The 20725-nt window shown below is 36.7% G+C and overlaps 1 protein-coding gene across 7 annotated transcripts in view; it reads right to left on the reverse strand.

The window, feature by feature from the left end:
* LOC102240967 (25-hydroxycholesterol 7-alpha-hydroxylase) overlaps positions 1-20725 on the reverse strand; it is an 82739-nt gene that overhangs the window by 8166 nt on the left and 53848 nt on the right. For 6 of the 7 annotated variants that reach the window (XR_001362273.1, XR_001362272.1, XM_014540389.1 and 3 more), the window contains 3 exons: positions 14807-15394; positions 14124-14330; positions 3051-3226 (listed from right to left, as the gene is read on the reverse strand). Coding sequence is in view for 5 of the 7 variants with exons in the window: in XM_014540389.1 (XP_014395875.1) it covers positions 3051-3226; positions 14124-14330; positions 14807-15394 (971 nt within the window). In the remaining 2 variants the exon portion in view is untranslated. Of the gene's footprint in view, positions 1-2042; positions 2453-3050; positions 3227-14123; positions 14331-14806; positions 15395-20725 lie in introns of those variants that run through there. The other variant, XM_014540383.1, reaches the window with a different exon arrangement.

The raw sequence follows: 20725 nt of genomic DNA on the forward strand, positions 1-20725 counted from the left end.
GGGACTTCTCCCAGATGTCTTCTTGTGAAGAAAGAAAAACAAAGAAAGAAAGAAACAAACAAAAATAGTTCATCACCCTTTCTCTTCTGGACCTTGTTATATATGAATATGATGACTGCAACTGCTGTGGCTTTCTTGCCACCAGGCAGAAGACAGAGCTAACCCACAGAAAATGGCAGAGCCAAGAAATCCCAGGAGATTGTAGTAGTCACACTGTCTTATTTATCTCTGTATTTTTTAAGCACCCAGCTGGGTGCTATGCACATAGTAGAGGTTCCATATTTGTTTCTTGACAAGGAAGGGCATTCAGAAAACAGGAAGATATGTGATTCAGGAAAGCCATGGCCTGTTATGTAATGTAATATTCTAGGGTCTCTTAAGCTTGAACATCCTGAAACCATGCCTATGTTCTGCTAAGGCTCTTCCGTGTCTATGTGCTCCAAGAATAACTATACTTATATCTGAAGTTAGTCTTCCTCATATTTTTGACCCAATAGCTATTGTCTGTTTTCTATATCTAAGGCCTGGTCTTCCCATTCATGATATGTAGTACACAAAAGACAGGACATGGGGAATGTGGGCCTCTGCTGAGCTCCTGGGCCAGGGCTCTTAGTGACAAATGGTCAAGAACAGATTTGCCTTCTTGACTGTCAGTGCATTGTTGTTTTTGGATGGGCGTGTGTTATATAAACATCTACAGTGTCTTATTGCCACCCTAAGTTGTTAAGAACAAAATGAATCAATTTATATGCCCACTAGTGGTAAATTCTCAGTAAATGTTTATAGAATGATTACATAGGACCTTGCCAAGTCATAAAAATGGCTCTGAACTATAATTATTACCATTCCACAACTAATTTCGAGAAAACAATAACATGACAGAGAATTTGCTAGTTAATTTTAATATTAGTCAGGTACAATAGACTAATGTTAAGTTTAGTAAATAATAGAGCGCTCATCAACTTAAGTTAGAGCTACCCCAGTGATGCTAAATCAGTAGTCACAATATTGCAATTTCACTCTTCCACAGGTTTAGTATGAGGCCAACCCTTCCAATTACTATTAAGATTAGTCATTGTCTTATGTAAAGTTTGGGCACTTCTATTTAGGAATGTGCTTGCAGCATATAAAAATACCAGAATAGAAATATAAATCAGCACACTTTCAGTATTTAACTTTGATTTAAAAATCCCTAAAAGTCTAATTCATGGCCTAATTTTATCACTAGGGTAGGGTTAGGAGTGGAGGATCAGAAGAACTCAAAGAACAGTACCATAAAAACAGTGGTGATTTGGCAAACATTTATTGAGTATTTACTGGTAACTTTTTTTTAATTTTTAAAAATTTATTTCAGAGGGAGACAGAAACATCAATGATGAGAGAGAATCATTGATCAGTGCCTTCTGCAGACCTCTCACTAGGGATTAAGCCGGCAACCTGGGCATGTACCCTGAACAGGAATTGAACTGTGACCTCCTGGTTCATAGGTTGATGCTTAACCACTGAGAAACACCGTCCTGGCTGCGCTTTACTAGTAATGTTGATTTTACTATTATGACATGAATGGCAAACTTAATAACTATTGGAATAATCATATAATGAAAATGATAATGTTAAATATATTAAAAATTGCAGCCCTAGCCGGTTTGGCTCAGTGGACAGAGCATTGGCCTGCAGACTAAGGGGTCCCGGGTTCGATTCTCGTCAAGGGCACATGCCTGGGTTGCAGGCTCGATCCACAGTAGGGTGCTTGCAGGAGGCAGTCAATCAATGATTCTCTCTCATCATTAATATTCTCATCTCTCTCTCCCTCTCCCTTCCTCTCTGAAGTCAATAAAAATATATTTTAAAAAATTACAGCTAGAAATAAAGCTATTTAAAATTTTTAAATATTTTTCAAATATTATTTATTTGCCCTATTTACTGACTATCTATTTGTGGGTGAAAAATTTTGATATTAACAAATGTGGAAATAAACCTTATTGTCTGGGGAATGTTCATTCACTCACTAATACCTTACTTCTGACTTACTATCATCATTCATTTAATGTCCCTTCTGAAACACATAGAAACCATATGTACATTCTCCCTCGCCTAAAATTTTTGCCTAAAATCAATGCAAATTATCTCATTGTATTTGAGGTTGTCCTCTTCTTATTAGTTTCCAAAATTCAACAAATATTTTAATCCAGCCTGGCTGTATGACATCTCACTTAGAAACTGGGTTTAAAAGTGGTTCCGCTTTTGAACTGCTCCAAAAGAGAACAGAGGTTTCCCTTTAAAAATGGCATTTCACATACAAAAACCACTGCAGCAACAGCATTACTTCATGATTCGCACAGGCAGAATGTGAGTGCATTCAATTTGCATGCAGGTGGTGAACCTCTGAAGTGGTATTAAGGGATGAGCCAGGGTGGATTAATTTCCAGTCTTTGATATTCATTAACTCCAGCTTTGGGGGGAAAAAATACAAGGAGATGACACAATTACCCTCAGAGCTTCATCCGTGAGCAGCAGCTTTACAATCTCAAGTTCATAATGCCATCCTAATTGATCAAGAAGGGGCACATATCTTTAATAAGAGGTGAAAATGTATATTGGCTTAACCATGACTATGATGGTATTTAACTTTGGGATATCAACCCCATTCTGGAAACACTTAGCAAAATCTAAGTGTCATCATTATTTATTCTCTCAGCCGCCTGTCAATAGCTTGCCCTTTCAACAATTCTCTGCCAAGGAAACCTAATTATGCCCTAAAGGTAATGATGGCCAAGGTACAGTGGCCATTTCATTTGATGAAACTAGCACTAAGTCTCATCACTCTATTCCGATTTATAGGTCACGGAAACTTTGAAAGAGAAATCCTTAGCAAACAGTTCAGTAAACAGGAACATTTTCCTATTGGAGGAAAAACAGAAATCATCAAACTCTCTCAAATGCCACCTGGAACATGGGGGTGAAAGGGAGAGATAGAAAGAGCTCAAGAGGAAGAGGAATGTGCCTGCAGCATAGAAGAAGTAGCAATGGCCAGCTCGATGACTATTTACCTCTGGAGCTTCAAAGATTTCAGGGTCGTGGTGCATGAGTGGAGGAAATATGGCGACCAGGTCTCCCTTTCGTATGAGGTAGTCCCCGGTCTCTGAAGGTAGAGTCAAATCCTCTTGAACAAAACGAATGATGGACGAAAATGAGCACAGTCGTAAAGCCTCGAGAATGGCACTTTCTGAAGGAAAACAAACAAGCAACAGCTTCTTTTTTAAATCATTATTTTAAAATAGCTATTTATTTATTTATTTATTTGTTTGTTTGTTTGTTTCCATCACCATTTATTTCCCCCTATATCCTCCTCCACTTCCACCCACCTCCTTCTCCCTCCCCAATCAGCATACTATTGTGGATGTCCATGAGTAGTTCTTTCTCTTTTCCTCCCTATTTTCCTTCTTTCTTTCTTCCTTCCTTCCTTTCTTCCTTCCTTCCTTCCTTCCTTCCCTTCCTTCCTTCCTTCCTTCCTTCCTTCCTTCCTTCCTTCCTTCCTCCCTCCCTCCCTCCCTCCCTCCTTCCCTCCCTTCTTTCCTTCCTTCCTTCTCTCTCTCTGTCTCTCTCTTTTTTCTTTTTTGCAGGCAACAGCTTCTTAAAATATGACTGTTCCTGTAGAGTGCCCATAATTTACCATTAAAGTTCACCACCGATAGCTTTGATGGAAAAGGAAACCCTTTCCTAATCAGATCACTGAGCACCAGGATGGTGGCCTGGCACGACCAGAGCGAGAAGGGGGCGGGTGAGACAGCTGTGGTATGTCCTCAACACGGCTTGGGGACACTTCACAGACGGGAGCAACAGTGCTGCGCTTGGGCAGAACGTCAGTAGTTAGGATTTTTGTAGGAAGGAATAGTTTACGAGAGAAATGCTGCGTTATGGGCATACCCATTGTAAATTAAAACCACGTCCCAGTTAAACAACTGCTGGTGGGTTATTTCACCAGCCTTCTGAAAAGCTATGCCTTTAAAGCCAGACTGAGGCATTTAATAACCACTTAGGCAGTTAAGAGTAAAGTGATTGTAGTGGTGTTTCCTGAGACAGCTTAACACTTAATTTCTTTTATGCTATCTGTAAATAAAATGTGAGTCAGCATTTACTGGAAAAATTTTAAAGGGGAAATACTTTTACAGGGTTCAGAAGCAAACCCTAATTTCCCTCACTTCCAGGGCAAATAGCAACCATCATCATAACCTGGAAGATTCCAGAAGCTGAATGTCCTTGCTTTCCCAGTGGCCTTCACCTTTTGCTCCTAGCACGACAGATTTTATGGCTAATTTCCGGCAATTTATCCTGGCAGTTTGAGGAGGAATTCCTTTGGGAATAATATGCATAATTTGCATAAATCATTCTGATAGCATGCATATCAGCATGTAGCTCCCGTCTGGGTCTGCATCTCTGCCTTCATAATCAAAACTGACTATGTTTGCACCAGCGTGAATGGGTCCTAGAATATAAAGCTTGCTTCTTCCTAATCAGAAATGTGAAAAAGAGCTCCAAATAGAGTATTTTCCCCCTTCACATGGTAACAAATGGTTGTGTTTATGGCTTATAATGCAGAAACTCTTTCTCTCTCTCTCTCTCTCTCTCTCTCTCTCTCTCTCACACACACACACACACACACACACAGCCCAGTCTCCTAGTGTTCAGTGAAGATCTGAAACATAGGTACCTGTTATTAGATTATAGAAGCAGACTGGTCAGTGAAGGCTTGTTTCAGCCAAAAAATAAAAATAAATGCCACTTCACTAAAATTTAAATCTATGCCTGGCTTGCATAGCGGTATCAAGTAGCTTTGGGTGCCTTCTCCCAGGGGGCTTTTCCTAAGCATGCATTTGCCTAAAGAAATGAGGCTGTGGTCAGCTGTGTGTGGACAGTGTGGTGATTCGATGTGACGTACAGCGAGGCTGCGCATATTCTCCTGGACTGCCTTCGTTATTATAATCAGGCAGAGTCAAATCGGTTTGTTGGTGATGAGGCCGGAAAAGAACTTTGGTTTTGGAACATGAACTCTCCTGCAGATAGCCACAAGGCACCTGACACGATGGATTTTAGCTGGCAGGACACCAGTGACCAACATTTCTATGGTGAAATTCGAGGGTCGGCTTCCCCTGTATGGCTGCTGGCTCTGTTGGGTCAACAATAGCACAGCATCGTTTTAGCTTGTGGTGTGAAATGGTAGCTGACATATGTAGCAGCCTGTTCACCCACCAAGTCCAGTAGGGGTGTGGGAAGAAGAAATACAAAAGCAAAATAATGATGCCATGGCTGCTGTGACAGGACAGGCATTTAACAGTCCAAATAACACGGTCACATCTGATTGGCCGACGTGCTCGGAGGGGTGTGTGTGTGTGAGGGGCGGGGGGAAGCATGGCAGCTTGCGCCCACTGCAGTATCACAAATGACAATTGGGCAAGCATATCTTATGCAGAAGTTAATCACAATAATGGAGCACAAAGTGTGGCTTAGCGGTCAGATCATAAATGACAAATCTGTTTTACCTTCCAGTACCAGTTATGTGTGCAAGACGAGGTTGGCTCTCGCTCTGAGCGATCATGCCGATAATCATTAGACGGCAGGAGTAATGAGTTGCATTATTTTTAACAATGGAGAGCGGGGCTTCTGCGGCTCTGGTTTGCCACAGACAGGCACAAAAGCCAGCAGCTTTCCCACCAGCCCCCGTAAGAACGCAGGCAGAGCTATATGTTGAGAAGAATGACAACTGCACAATAAAAAATAAAAAAAAAATTGCAGCCTCGACTTGTAGTTGTCATAGTTGAGCAGACACCAGCCAGTGCCACTGACAGACCAGCTGGGCCCTGGGAGGGCTTCCATGCTGCACCAGGAGGTACAGTAAATTATCCTGCACGGTAGAGCAACATCTGTTTCTATGCTAGTGCCGAACAAACAAGGCAATTTAAAACATACCAAGGGATAACCAAGCAACAATTGAACATGACCCTCATTTCCACCCCCTCCTCACGCACGAGGTGCTAAACTTTGTTGTGCAGCAAGCACTCCACGAAAGAGAGGCCAGGTTGGTATTTGATAAGGTGTTGTCAGAGGCATTTTACATATTTCCAAAATGGAAAGAAAAAGCTTATAGTATTGTTATTCTTAGAATCTTCCTTCCCCCCCCCTACTATCTTTACTTCTTTTATGCCAAAGCTAGCACTCAGTTCTCAATTCGTTCTAGAATTATAAAAAAAAAAACTTTCCATATACTTATAAATATTCAGTCTTTAAACCTAATTTGCTATACTTAGTTCACATGCCTTCAAGCATTTGTCTTCCAATTTCCACTGAATAAATGCGTACTAATGAGAACTAGAGCAAGCTGCTGAGGCAAAGCTGGGTGACTTGGGTCTGGCCTGCCACCAGCTTGTGATAGGCGGGCAAATTGAGTTAAAATGAAAAGTCTTGTCGGCTGAAATTCAACATGGTAGCCAAACAGCAAGCTGTCAATCATTCCGGGCAAAACAAGGGGCTGCAGGTAATAAAAGGTCATTGTGATCATTAGTGGACTTGGCTTTCATATGCACGTTAATTTTAATTAAACATGATCTCTATCTGTAAATGTTTTATAAAACTTATTGTGCATAATGGATTGTTAATTTATACTAACATTTAGCAGGTAATAGGACCCTCCGCTTATTAAATGCATTGTAGAAAAATGGCTATCAAGAATGTAAATATTTGGGGATAATTTACACCAGGTGCTGTAAGATGCCAACAATGGCAATGGTGATTAGGATAAGGCTACCCTCGTTTTACATATTGAGCTTTACTGACCAGGACACACAAGGAAATTCGGTTACCGAAATTCCCACAAGCAACTTCCAGTTCAGAGCCTGCACTGCCTTCTTCACCTGGCTGGGAAGGTTTGTTTACCTTTAGGATATAAAAATATTCTGATTCAGTATCCGCTGTAGGCAAAAAGCTGGGGACTGTGTCGCGCTAAGATGCTTTACGTACAATGTCAGTGTGAAGAAAAAGGGCAAATGAAATAAATGGTGGTAGGAAAAAGGCACAGACACTTTCTCTTTTGCCCTCAGTTCTCAATTCTGGTTGTAATAATTGACAGATGATTCTCATTTGCAGATTTAAAGTGAGGAAGCAGTGTTGGACCATCAATAATGCATGTTACAAGGCAAATACAAATAGGCACATCCAAGTTTCTGCCTCACACTTAGGCCATGTCTGTGTATGTGGAATGAATGCACTGTGACATGGCCAGGCTGTTAATTTGGGTCATCTTAATGATTGGTGCAGACTGTCATACCATCTGATTAGCCATGGTGATCAGTGGATAGCAGCGATGGCTGGAGTGAAATGAACAGCCAGGCCCTGCCACAGTCTACCTGGGTGATCTTAGGAAGAAGGTAGGTGAGAAGGGAGGGGGATGTGGAGGAAGTGTGCCCTAGAGGGTGTGGGGAAATGGAGGGAGGGTCCAGATGTGTGAGTGATTTTATGCAACTACCTTCAAGACAGATGAGAAGGTAGATCTGAAATTGTAATAATCAGATCATTCAAAGTAAAATAACTAATTTTGGGCTCAACAACGGTATATTTTAAGTATAGTTAAAAATAAATTGGAATTGGTAGAAATGAATGCCTACTTTCACTATGCTTTGCACACATGGCCTTTGGTTTACTGCTAAAATATAGACTTGTGAAGTCAACATTCATATATTCAGTAAACATTTATCCAGGGCCTACTCAGCAAGGCACTGGGCTACTGCTGCTGGTGCGAAATGGTAGCTGACATATGTAGAAAAGAGAGAACACAGCGTGTGGATTTGGCCTTCAAGGCTCCTGCAGTTTAGGTAGTTCACTGCTGGAAAGTATATATAAACAGAAATGCTTCTGAAGATCCTAGTGAAGATATTGTACAATTTCTGATTGGCTATCTCCAATGATGGCATTCAGAAAGTCCATTTTATTAGAGAGGTTTTTTTTGTTTTCTTTTACTGGGCTGAAATGGTCCTTCCTTTCATTTATCCCCTTTAGAAAACCCAAAGGCCAAAAAAAAAAAAAATCTCTCTATATAAAAGGCTAATATGCTAAGTGTCCAACTGTTGGACCGGTAGCTGCCCGATCCCCGCAGGCCAGGCCAAGGGACCCCACCGGTGCACGAATCTGTGCACCAGGCCTCTAGTAAAAAATAAAAATCCTAATTCCTCTTCCACAGAAGAGCCCTTTAAAAATATTTAAGGAGCACTATCATGTCATTTTTAAGTTGCATGTCAGAGAAGATATGGCTTTCAGTTTTTCAACATTCTGGATTAATTCAATTGCTAAATGTGCCACTAAAATGTGGTGGAACTGGGTGTGTTACTTCAGTTGGAAAAGTAGAGAGGAACTGCTTTCTCTTCCCTAGATACCATACTTGCATGAATGCTTTGTTGGAAGCAAATGAACAACATATTTTTGAGATGTCACCACTGACTTGTTTTAAGCTTCCTGATATCCCAGAGGTTATCAGTGCTGGCTATCCATTAGAATCACCTGAGATGGTTTAATAATAATAATAATAATAATAATAATGCTCCATGCTAGATCAATGCAATCAGAACCACTGCATTAACAAACACTTTAAATTTGTGCTTTTAAACCTTGATTGCACATTAGAATCATGAGCTTGCACCCAGGCCCCTGACATCAGAACCTCTGTGGCTGAGACTGGGTGTGAGTATTTTTGAAGCTTCCCAGATGATTCCAATGAGGAATCCAGGCTGAGAACTAGGGCTTTAAACCCTTTTCTGCTCAGCCACACATTTCCTCATCCTATTCTTATGCAGTTGATTTCCAGACCTAAATACAATAATCTGTATTCTCATTAAATTTCCCTTTCAATCCTTTCAACTCCTGCTTCCAGCATTCATTAGATCGTCTAACCCTCTTATCTTTGCACCGAGCTGGAAATTTCATAAACATCCAAATCAGTATATTTTACTTTTTAACCAATGTTTCCTTATATTATGTACAAAAATTTCACTACCTTACTGAGACTGGGTGTGAGTATTTTTGAAGCTTCCCTGATGATTCCAATGAGGAATCCAGGCTGAGAACTAGGGCTTTAAACCCTTTTCTGCTCAGCCACACATTTCCTCATCCTATTCTTATGCAGTTGATTTCCAGACCTAAATACAATAATCTGTATTCTCATTAAATTTCCCTTTCAATCCTTTCAACTCCTGCTTCCAGCATTCATTAGATCGTCTAACCCTCTTATCTTTGCACCGAGCTGGAAATTTCATAAACATCCAAATCAGTATATTTTACTTTTTAACCAATGTTTCCTTATATTATGTACAAAAATTTCACTACCTTATGTACCCTTTTATGGAAGATGCCTCTCCAGCTGGGTCCAGTTATAAGTTTCTAATATGAAGTAGAATTGATATTGTTTATGCATCCCCACTGGAAGAGAGGCTTTTGTAAACTTTCCTACTGTTGTCTAAATCATGTACAACTTTAATTTCTCAAATAGAATTATTTTATAACATTAAATAAGTTTTTGTCAATATAGCACCCAAAATTGTGCCAAATATACCACACTAACATGTTAATAATAAGGGAAACCATGTGTCAGGGAAATATGGAAACTCTATTATCTTTGTAACTTTTCTGTAAATCTAAACTATTCTAAAATAAAAAGTTTATTTTTATTTAAAAAAAACTCCATAAAATTCTGATGTGAACCTCTAGCCCTAACTTCACACTCAAACCCAATTATATTTGAGAATTAGTGATACATATCAGACAAAAACTAGGTCTCTGGTACGTCGCTAGAGCATTTTTCCAGGAAGTGACAGTGTTTATAGGTTAGCACTGAAGTTAAACAAGCCTGGTATCAATTTCTGGCTCCTCCACTATCTAGTTGTATGATTTGGGGTGGTTAACTAATCTTTCTGAACCTTGTTACCCAAGAATTAAAGATAACTCTTGAAGATTAAATAAGCTAATTACATAAAGCAGTTAATACAGTGCCTGCTACATAGTAAAATAATGATTAATACCGTCGTTCCTAATGTTTCATCCTGAATGAAAAATAAACTTAACTCTATCATCACCTAGCCCAATTTTCAGATCTTGTCCATGTGAATAGCATGGCTGGCTTTGTTGAATCATGATACAAAGACTTCCTCTTCCCTCTCATTTCGGACAATGAAAAGGACTCCAGTGATTCTTGTATCAGACAGGTTTGAGGGGAAAAGGCTGGGTATGGACAGAACCCAAGTTAAAGTTCTGCCTCTCTCCTTTACCTCCATGACCTGAGGAAAGTCATTTAGCACCCTGAGAATTTTATCATCTGTATAAATAATGGCAAAATAATAGCTGCCCCAGTCCCCCAGTATCTTGGTGAAGATCACACGAAATAACATAAGTCCATTAAGTTGCTTTGAAATATTGAAATCATCAATAGATTTAATATGGACTATGCCTAATAATCACTATTATTTGTTAGTAATCTTTATTTTTTCCAACTAATCATTTCTTTCTGTTCCCTCCCAACTACTCACACAAAAAATGGGCTTAGAAATGTCATAGAATTTTACTGAAGATCACAGCAAGCCTATAATTCTAGAGTTACTATAATACATAATCTCCTCTTTTAAAAGAGTATTAAAATTTTGCCAAGCCCTAGCTTTACAGCACTTCCTTTTTTTCCCAATATTCCTCACTTGGACCACATTTGCAGCTTTTCTGATTTTCAAGATATCTCATTGAACAAAATTGGGTGCCTGCAATTCATCTGAGCAGTTCAGGAGTTATAATCCACTTTGCCTTACATTCTTACTTAGAGTTCAATTGCTCTTTTCATGTGTGCTAAGCAGAAGGTGCCCTTCTGTGGGGGTGAGGTAGACTTGAATTTGATACCAGCTTGGCTCACAAATACTTGAAAATAAAGAAAACAATATAAACACTGTAGGGATGACATCGAAGTTAAATATCATCTTGGTGATAACAACAGATAATGTTCATTGAACCCATATTTTTTATTAAGTTATTTACATACATTATTTCGGTAAACCTTGAAATAAGAAGTGGGACTCAAGATTATTTGCTATCCATTAATCAAAATATCAATTTTGAGACATCCACTCCTTGCATTATCTCTTACTTTTCTCTTAGAGTAAAAGTAAGAGTTATTAGTACAGTTTTCAAACTTTTATTTTATCAGTAACTCTTTCTATTTATATTTAGGCTCCCCTAAGTAACCTCACTATAGTTACTAACTTATCTTAAATTTACATTTAAATTTAATGGTAGAGATCTTTGCTAAATTTATATAACATTTTAGTGAGGTTAGAATAAGCAGGATTCCTCTAATAAGTTACATAAGTATATAAAGTTACATTTTTCTTTAAGAGAAAGGTAGACTGGTTTTAAATAAATATTTTTGAGAGCATTGGATAAAAGCATAAATCCATTACAACCACTAACAACAGATGATTGCTTTGAGCTTGATATTTAAAAGCCTAATCTATGTTACACATTTTAACTTTTGCTGACATTAGGTGTATATTGATGTCAGAGGAAATTCGATACGTTTGAGGCTTACAGGATTGGCTAGAAACATCAGTAAGATATGCACAATGATTTGCATCACCTGTACCCCATTGGGCACTGTTTTCTTATCCACTCTAGAGAAATCATTTGTGTTTAGGAACAAAACACCTTTTCTATGGCATTTTAACTTTCCTTTTCAACCTTGCTGTTTAATAAATGTATGCTGATACGCAATATCTCCGTAAAAAAATCTCCTGTCCCTCTCCTGTACTAATAACAAAATTCTCTGTCTTGGTTTAAAAAACAACAACAAAAAACAGCATTCATTTCATCCTTGTGATTTTTTTTTACAATAATAAAAATTAAAGTCATCTCTTTAAAAAGAAATTATAATACTTTCAACAATAAAAAAATTTTAAAAAGAGAAATTGTACTTAGAATACATAGAACTCTTCCCTAAGGAAATAATAATAAGAAGCACATACACTCATACTATGCAGTACACTGCAAATACTTAATTCCATAAATTTTTGCCTATTGTACATATAGTTCAAGCTCTTTTTTGATATACAGAAATACAGTTGAGCTATGACGAGATGCAGAGGTCATCTGTTGTGTTACTGAGTCATAAGTTTGCTCCACTCTGCATAAAAGTTTATCTCGTGAAAGTAAAAATACACCCTATTTTCTACAAGATTAAATTCTCATAATGAATGTCTGCTGGTAACCGAGGTTGTGAAAAACAGAGGTCCACTTTCCAGATGAAGGAAGGCATTGCCTTTATCTAGGTGGATCCTCACTCATGTGGGATTGTTGTTCATTTGGTGAAGGTCCGTGAGCTGTAAATTTGAGTCCTCCAAGGATGAAAATCTCTAGTGCTAGCTATGGACTTGAATGGACCCAAATTATAACCCTGGAACCTGCCATCTCTTCTGATCAAATACATTTAAACTTTCCTCTTTTGATATTATACTTTTAAAATGATCCTTTCAATAACGAGAAGCTGAATAAAAAGGGTTGATGAGTCTCAACTACATTCTTATGAGTAATAACTGTCTACGAATACAAACACCTATTCCTTGAAGTTTATTTGCTTTACTTTTCAGTATACATAATCTGATTCACAAAATGCAATTGAATATGTGGGAAATGCAACCTTGATCTTCACAGAACCACAAATCTTCTATTCATAAAATACTGTGTATCCATGTGAAGGCAACTGTCTAGAACTGTACACAAATTTTGTGCATTTCTTCCCCATTAATTCTCAAAAGAAAAATAAAATAATATTTGAATTTTAATAATGTGGAATTATTTTCTTTCACGAAGCAAATTCAAAATATCTTTGATAATATATGCTCCAAACAGCAAACTGTAAGGTGACATATTTTTCCTAATTGACTGAACAAGCTAGTCACTGTCAATTCAAGGCCAGCTTCCGGCTATTGCCTCTGATGGGTTTTATCCTAACCAGTGGGAACCAACTGGCAGTCAAGACCTATAGGGCCTGTACATGCACAAGATCCCACCAAAAAACCTGGAACATATTTAAAAGATAAAAAATTGAGGCCAACATGGGTTAAAATACTTGCCTACATTGTCAAATGAGTGAAGCAACAGAGAAATATAAAGACTTACTCTTCCATTTGTCCAGAGGGACTTGGACTATTGTATAGTAAATGATACCATAGGATGAAATATCAATACAGAAGGGACAGAGGATAACTCATCGATATAGAATTTAACTTTGGGAATTAAAGTTCATCACATAATCATAGTGGTCTTATCAAAACTAGTGAAGTAGAATGCAATCCACTGCTGTCAAAAGTTCACGTCACCAGTACACAGATATATGTAGAAACAGAAAAACACCTTAGTCACTCCTGACCTCAAATGTGTTTAACACAGAGACCATGCATATCTCATAAGTCAGTGAATGTTTTATAAAATATTGACATTTCACAGGAAGTAATTTGTAGTTTTTTCTTTTCCCTCGCTCTCTCCCTTCCTTTTTTTTTCCTTTTTCACCCCCAAGTGTGTTTAAATCATAAACTTTTCAGTGGAAATCACTTGTACTACATTTTTGAGAATCATGTACTCCAAGCTGTATAAAACATCCTAATTGCTGCATGAAAATATAGACACCATTTTAGGGTAGAATAAATATGTTTCGTACATAAGTTGCATTCCTGAAATACCTTCTTTTTTCAAGCTCTAAATACCTTTCTTGACAAGATAGAGCAGCAGTGTTTGGAAAGCATTAGCATGTCAACAGATGCTCAGAATCAAATGACTTAATAGGCAGAAACTATTTTTTTCCAAATAATTGCAAAGCTTTGGTCTAGCCTTTTGCATACCTTGCATAGTTAATTACCTAGGCCTTAATGTTTACATGCAATGAGAGTATCTACAACTATAAACTACATAATTTATAATTGATGTAAATGGGTGTTATTATGTCAATTAGACAGCTGTGTCCTCCACCTCTTGGTAAACAGCTTTGAGTGATAAACTGAGTTAGCAGAGAAGTAACCTTCTTTTCTTCATAACAGATAAAAATAAATTACCTAGGTAGACCAGGCTGTCCAATTGTTCTCTGGTGATGTAGATGGAAAATCCAGACCCTTGCTTTTGACCTGTTGACTGCAGCAAATGGTCAATTTCGTCACGCAGCACTGCCATAGCTTCTGGGTGCCGTAGAAGGTAATAGATTGTCCAGAACATAGTTGGAATAGTGTTTGCCACAGAGGCCCAGAGAAAGCCTAAATGATGTGCTGGGAGAAAATAAGTGAAAAGGAAGATTAATAGCGTTTATTACACTGATTAGATTTGCAGTGTGCTAATTAAAAGATGTTAGGACACAGACCCAGCCAAGGATCAGTGCATGCTAATGAGGACCAATAGGCTTCTGAAGTCTAATTTTCTGCTTAATGAGAATAGTTTAAAATGTAATGTGTGTGGGGGGGTTGGGGGCAGGGAGATGGGGGAATGAGATAAGAGGAGTAATGCAGCTTGGCTATACTCTTTCTCATCATCACCATTAAGTATCTTGTTTTACCACCTCAGCAAAAAAAAAAAAAAAAAAAAAAAAATCAATTATCACAGAGGGTTGTTTCAGAGTAAAACATTTTATCATTAGCCAATTAGAGCGAGCATAAAATTTTTCAAGGTCGCCATTTTGTCTTTTTATTTCAAAGGTCTATTGTAAATTATTCTATTTTAGACAAGTAATCATTCAGAAGTTTCTTACCTCCTATTTCAATGTCCTTGAGCGTATAGTATTTCTCCAGGATATCTTGCCTCATTTGAACAACTTCTGACCATCCTTGTATGTTCGCTAAGTTTTCTGATGTCAAGTGTTTTATAAGTTTCTTTTGAATAGACTTGGCATTTCCTAGAAGCTCAATGGGTATATCTGATAGTAAATATATGAATTTGGCATCAAATTTAAAAAAATCATCTTTAAGTTCAGTAATAAATTCTTTCCTATCACCAGCAACAGATTTTCCATATATGGTTGCAAATGTGGTCTCAAATATTACTGAGCTGCAGAATGTCAACAGGTATGCCATGTCCCAATTTGTGGTTTTAAAGAGTTTGGGTTCAAAAACTTGTTGTAGGTTCTGCGTCATGTTTTCCATGAGTAGGTCCAAAGATTTCCCTTGTAAAAGTTTGTAGCAGTCATGAAGCTCGTTGTTCAGTTCATCATCGGTCATCAACTTTTGGATGGCAAATGCTTTCTTTAATATATTCTTACTAAACATTTGAAAGCTTAATTTCTGATTTTTCATCACTGACTGGTACTGGTAAGGGTCCAGAATAAATGTTATGTACTTTCCTAAAAGAAATGAGAATATGAGCTCATTTGTTAGCAAAACAAACAGCCCCCCACTCCAAACTTTGACAATATTTTAATGAAAATTAGATCTTAGTAACTAACATCTAGAAACGTGCAAAGGTTAATAAAAATCCATTTCATCCAAAGGTCCACTACATGTTTCCTTTTAAAATGGAAGATAGTGGGAAAAACTCTAGAAACTTGAAGTTAAATATTCTGAAATTCTTAATGAATTAATAAAACACAGTATAAGCCCTGGCCAGGTAACTCAGTTGGTTAGAGCACTGCCCCCATACTATCAAGGTTACAGGTTTGATCCCTTGTCAGGGCACATACAAGAATCAACCAACGAATGCATAGATGGGTGGAACAACAAATCAATATTTCTCTCTCTCTCTCCCCCTTCCTTTCTCTCTGTAAAAATCAATTAAAAATGTTTAAGGTAGTGTACACATCAAATTTTTATTTTAACTAAGTACCCAAATATTTAAATTATCCTTTAAATATACTCAGAATCCCTTGACTTAAACACTTCTCATATTTTTCTCTCCAATAACATAAATAACAAAAATATCAAATTGGTAAGATGACATTCCCTTATGGATTTTTTATTTATACTTCATCAAGAGCTTTTTCATACTTGGTATCATCCTAGCTTTGGCTGGATACAATAATTTTAACTCAAATAAATGAAGATGTGGTATGAAGCAGGTACTCATAGATGAATTCCTAATTCAACACTAACAACAAAATCACAAAAGGCCAGTATTTTCATTTTTATAGATGAGAAAATAGTGGCTCACAAAGATTTAGTAACATGTCCAAGGTCACATACTGAAGCAGAATGTCAAATTAGAATTCATTCTTTCATTCATTCATTTATATTTATTCAACTTTTATTGAAATCAAGACATTTGTTTGGATCTTGTTCCTCTTGAGGTATAAAGATGTAAAGAAAACATTGTATTATGTGGATGGATAGTGATACAGCAGATGTGTATCTGAGGCAGAAAGTGGAATCTGCTTCAGTCTGCTTTCAGAAGTTATTAGAAATGGTTCTTTGAGGTGGTGACATTTGGTCTTTTCATACATTAGTGTTGTCCAACCTTACTAATTAAAAGATTTAAGGTTCTGGTCAAATTTACAATTCCTGATTCTGATTCATGAAGCTTAGAGTACCTAATACTGTTTTAAGACTCCTTGTAATTATATGTAATATGCAGATAGTATTAAATAATAGCATTTAATAAGTTTTTCCTTCCCAAGAACACACATGAAGTGTAGATGCTCCTATATACTTTGATACCTATTTATTGTCTTCTAGAAAAACAATAAATAATTAGACCGTGAAGAATGGAGGATCATCTACACTTTCCTCTTAAACTCATCATTCCTCTGTGTGTGTGCAGGTATGTTTGTGTAGCTTTCTAAGATAAATGACTTCTCACTTACTATTTATGGTAACTCCAACAGCATCACAGAACTTAAATTTAATTTGGTAAAGATTTAGGATAAAGTTTTGAATAATTTTCAACCTAATCCTGGCACAGGCTTGGAAGCAGAGAGGGGGAGAAGAGGGCAATGGGGGGAAAAAGGGGACATATGTAATACTTTCAACAATAAAGATATATAAAAAATATCATTTATCTCAATGTTAAATATATGATCTAGTTTGCATTTTAAAAAAGATTAATGTTTTCTCTTTGTTGTACAATTTTAAAGCATTATTTAAGTTTTTGATATACATGGAGATACATGAGCTATTATTTTTTTCTAAAAATGAATCATATGATTTAAATTTTATTTCCTCTATTTCCTCTTAATTTACTTAATAAGGAGGGGCCAATCTAAGAATGAGAGTAAAGCTAGAAATGACTACTCATTCTTGTCAGATCCCAAAGCTACAACTACAAAATCAACTCAATTGTTTTTCCCCCTGGGGGAGGAAAAAGGACTCAACTGGATTTGGGCATATTTTATTACACCTGCCTTATACCATAGCTGCTTAATTAAATAAAATTGCCAGCATCTGCCTGATGAATAATTGAAAAGAAAATCAATTCTCTTATTTTGTAAAAGACACAATTTTAGGCAAAGCTGTGTATTTTCACAGGTGGTGATTCATACTTTTCTCCTTTCACTAAATGAAATAATTTTACTAAATATCTTTAGGGTTATTTTAAATTTGTCACTAAAGTTCAGAGAATGTATGAAAGATTCAGTTTGTAATACACACAATTATCAGAGTATATTTTGAACTTTTCTATAAATTTTCCACAATCATCAAAATCTAAGTGGAAAGACAAAACTCTGTTCAGCTATGAGAGCATGAGCTACTGGCTGCTGGCCTACTTAAGTACAGGCTGTGTGCAGGGTAGAGTTTTTGTCTATAATTCATCACAAATACATATTTATCCCCTCTCTTTTTCTTTCTATATCTCTCTTTGGGGGTGAGGAGATGGGGAGAAACTGTAACATTAATTTCAAATAAAATTAATAAAGGCTAAATGTGTAAAAGCATTCTGGTTAACAATCAATTATTATTTTTTTTAAATAAGCAGTTGTTGTATATAGTCTCTGATGTAAAAATCATTACTGATCAGTTTAAAGCAATTTGTAGATAAAATTCTCACTGTTTTCAAGCCTCTTTACATTCTAGGATCTGTATTTTTCTCTTTCTCGTTCTTATTTTAATTTTCTTCCATATCAAGGCATTGTGTTTTATCTATATCCCTGAGTAAGATGTGGATTTCTTTAAAAGTGGACGTTTTGATTTTCTGGATTTTACTCTTCAACTGGGTTTGGAAGTACTAGTAACCCTGGAGATGTTAGCTGGCTTTCCAACTTTTAATCTTCAGTATAAACAATTTAAGCTAAGTTTTCCAAAATTAATATTAATTTAAACCATCTGTCCACCATCTGCTAATGTGAGATGCAAAACCAGAGTTTCTTTGTAATCTTTAACAGACAGTTAGGAAAACACATATACATTCATAAAATAAATTTAAATTTCTTAACAAAGGGAACCTGAAAAGTTATTTCGAAGGCCATGGATTCTTGGAGCAAAATTAACTTTTCCTCTAGTGTAATTTCATGTAAATGAATGCCATGTGTCAACAAGCAAGTTGCCTAGTTCACAAAGATCACAAGGTAGAAACAATATCCTTTGCCATGTTTTTCAAAAAGAAAAGAATGGTGTCTAAATATCAATGTCAAAATGAAGCTCACTTTTACAATATATATATCATATACATATGATACACATATACATATGATATACATATACATATATGTATATTTTAAATAGGGTAAAAAATTTGAATGTTTTCTTTACTGATAATTTCATTATGTTCCCTTTTTAGGAGCTGCCTGGGTCTCAAGGTATCAACTCCAGCATTCCCATATAACCTGTGTGGGATCCTTTCCTAACTCAACAGTCTTTTCACTTTCTTCAAATTTAGTTCTTTCAGGAAGATGAAACTACATGATGCAAAGTATGTCAGCAAATGCCAAAAAACAAATAAGGTCACTCACACTGATATCTTATATACACAGGAAGTTTGACATCTGGATCATCATAAATTGAGTTTTGATGTTTTATCTCAGATATTTGGTGCTTTACAGAGACATATCCATGGGAATTCAGGACAATTATTTGACTATTTGAAATAGAAATGCTCAGTCAACAAATCTGACTTTAAAATCTGGATTTTAAATAAGTTTTCCATAATTACAAGCTTTTAATCTCCATCTTTAGCTTGTTCTTCAATATATTTTTTTTAAAATCTCAAGTTGTAAATATTAGTTGGAGGAGTGGATTAGAAACCAACTTTTTGTTGTATGAGGCTGACCACATTATTCTTCAATAGATTTTAAAAAAAATCTCAAGTTGTAAATATTAGTTGGAGTGGAATAGAAACCAACTTTTTGTTGTATGAGGCTGACCACATTACATACTCCTCCTCTTATTAGAGAGATTTCACTAGCTGTTGACAATGACGTACAGGGCTGCTTCGCTGGGGTGACATCTAGGGAAAATGATTCTGCTGCACCACCACACAGAACCAATTAGAGAACTATTTTCTGCGACAGGCCACGAATTTACGTGGTTTCTCATGAAAAGATGTATCTTTTAATTTCTTTATTAAGATGACATCCATGTCCCTTGAGACTTTTTGGGATGACAATCATTTGCTCATCATACAAGAACATTACTCACTGAAATCACATTATGGGACAACTGTGGAAGACTGCTCCTCATTTCACATTTTCCAAATGAGCTATTTGGCAAACTGATTATTAAAATCATATACATTAATAGGATATCTTGGCAGGAATTTATTCAAACCCTAGTAAGAAGGCAAAGAGAAATAGCAGTACGTATTCAACTATGGTTGTCTACTATTGAGCTAGAAAACATAACCATGGTCAAATTATTTAGATGGTAGAAATTCAGCAAGCTTCTCAGTACGTATCTAAAACTAAGATACCAAGTGTCGGCAGACATCGGTTGCTTTGTGAAAAGTGAATACAATTATTTAAATCTGCCACAAGTTTCTGCTTAATTACCTAAGGTTATTTCTGTATAATTCACTTAAAAAAGAAAAGTAAAAATTTCAATGATGTGTTGTAGCTACTCATTAGAACATACGGTTGAATTTTTTTTGAAGTGAAGAATACAGTTTTGTATTATGAAGCCAAAAGCTCACTTAGAGTAGAAGAACCAGCTATGGCCTTTAATTGTATTCTGGTAAGTATTTCATCAGCTCTGAGGTATTGGGAAATTCCTCATCAATTATGTATTATGAATCAATCCATGCTGAGCTCTGGATTAAAAGTTGGCAATGAAGAAGCTAGAGAATAATGAAAGGAAATAGACAACTGAATTGGCTATACAGTCACAATTTATTAAATGCTATTGGAGAAGTGATATGGGAGTAACTGGAGACTGGGGAAGAAGCATCAACATAACATGGAAAGGGGCAATGGCCAGTGAAGGCTTTGGGGAGGAAGTGATATGTGACTATGGCCTCAGAGGATGAGTCCATGGCAGCCATCTTTTGAGGATGCCTCACAAAGAGAAGAACGGCATTCTGGCAGAATAAACAGCAAAGAGGCACCAAAGGGCATGGTGTATGAAGGGGAAATTTCAAACCACTTGGTGCTTTGATGGTACATTAAGCACAAGGCAAGCAGTAGCAAGAGATGAGGCTGGAGAGGTAGGTGGATCCCAGACTTTGGGAACCCTTGCAAGGATATGTTTATATATTATAATTTCTCTTTTTCTAAGATGCATGTGTTTTTTTTTCACTTCAATTTTTCTGAAATCAG

The sequence above is a fragment of the Myotis brandtii genome, unplaced genomic scaffold (assembly GCF_000412655.1).
Source record: "Myotis brandtii unplaced genomic scaffold, ASM41265v1 scaffold1053, whole genome shotgun sequence".
NCBI classification, from domain to species: domain Eukaryota; kingdom Metazoa; phylum Chordata; class Mammalia; order Chiroptera; family Vespertilionidae; genus Myotis; species Myotis brandtii.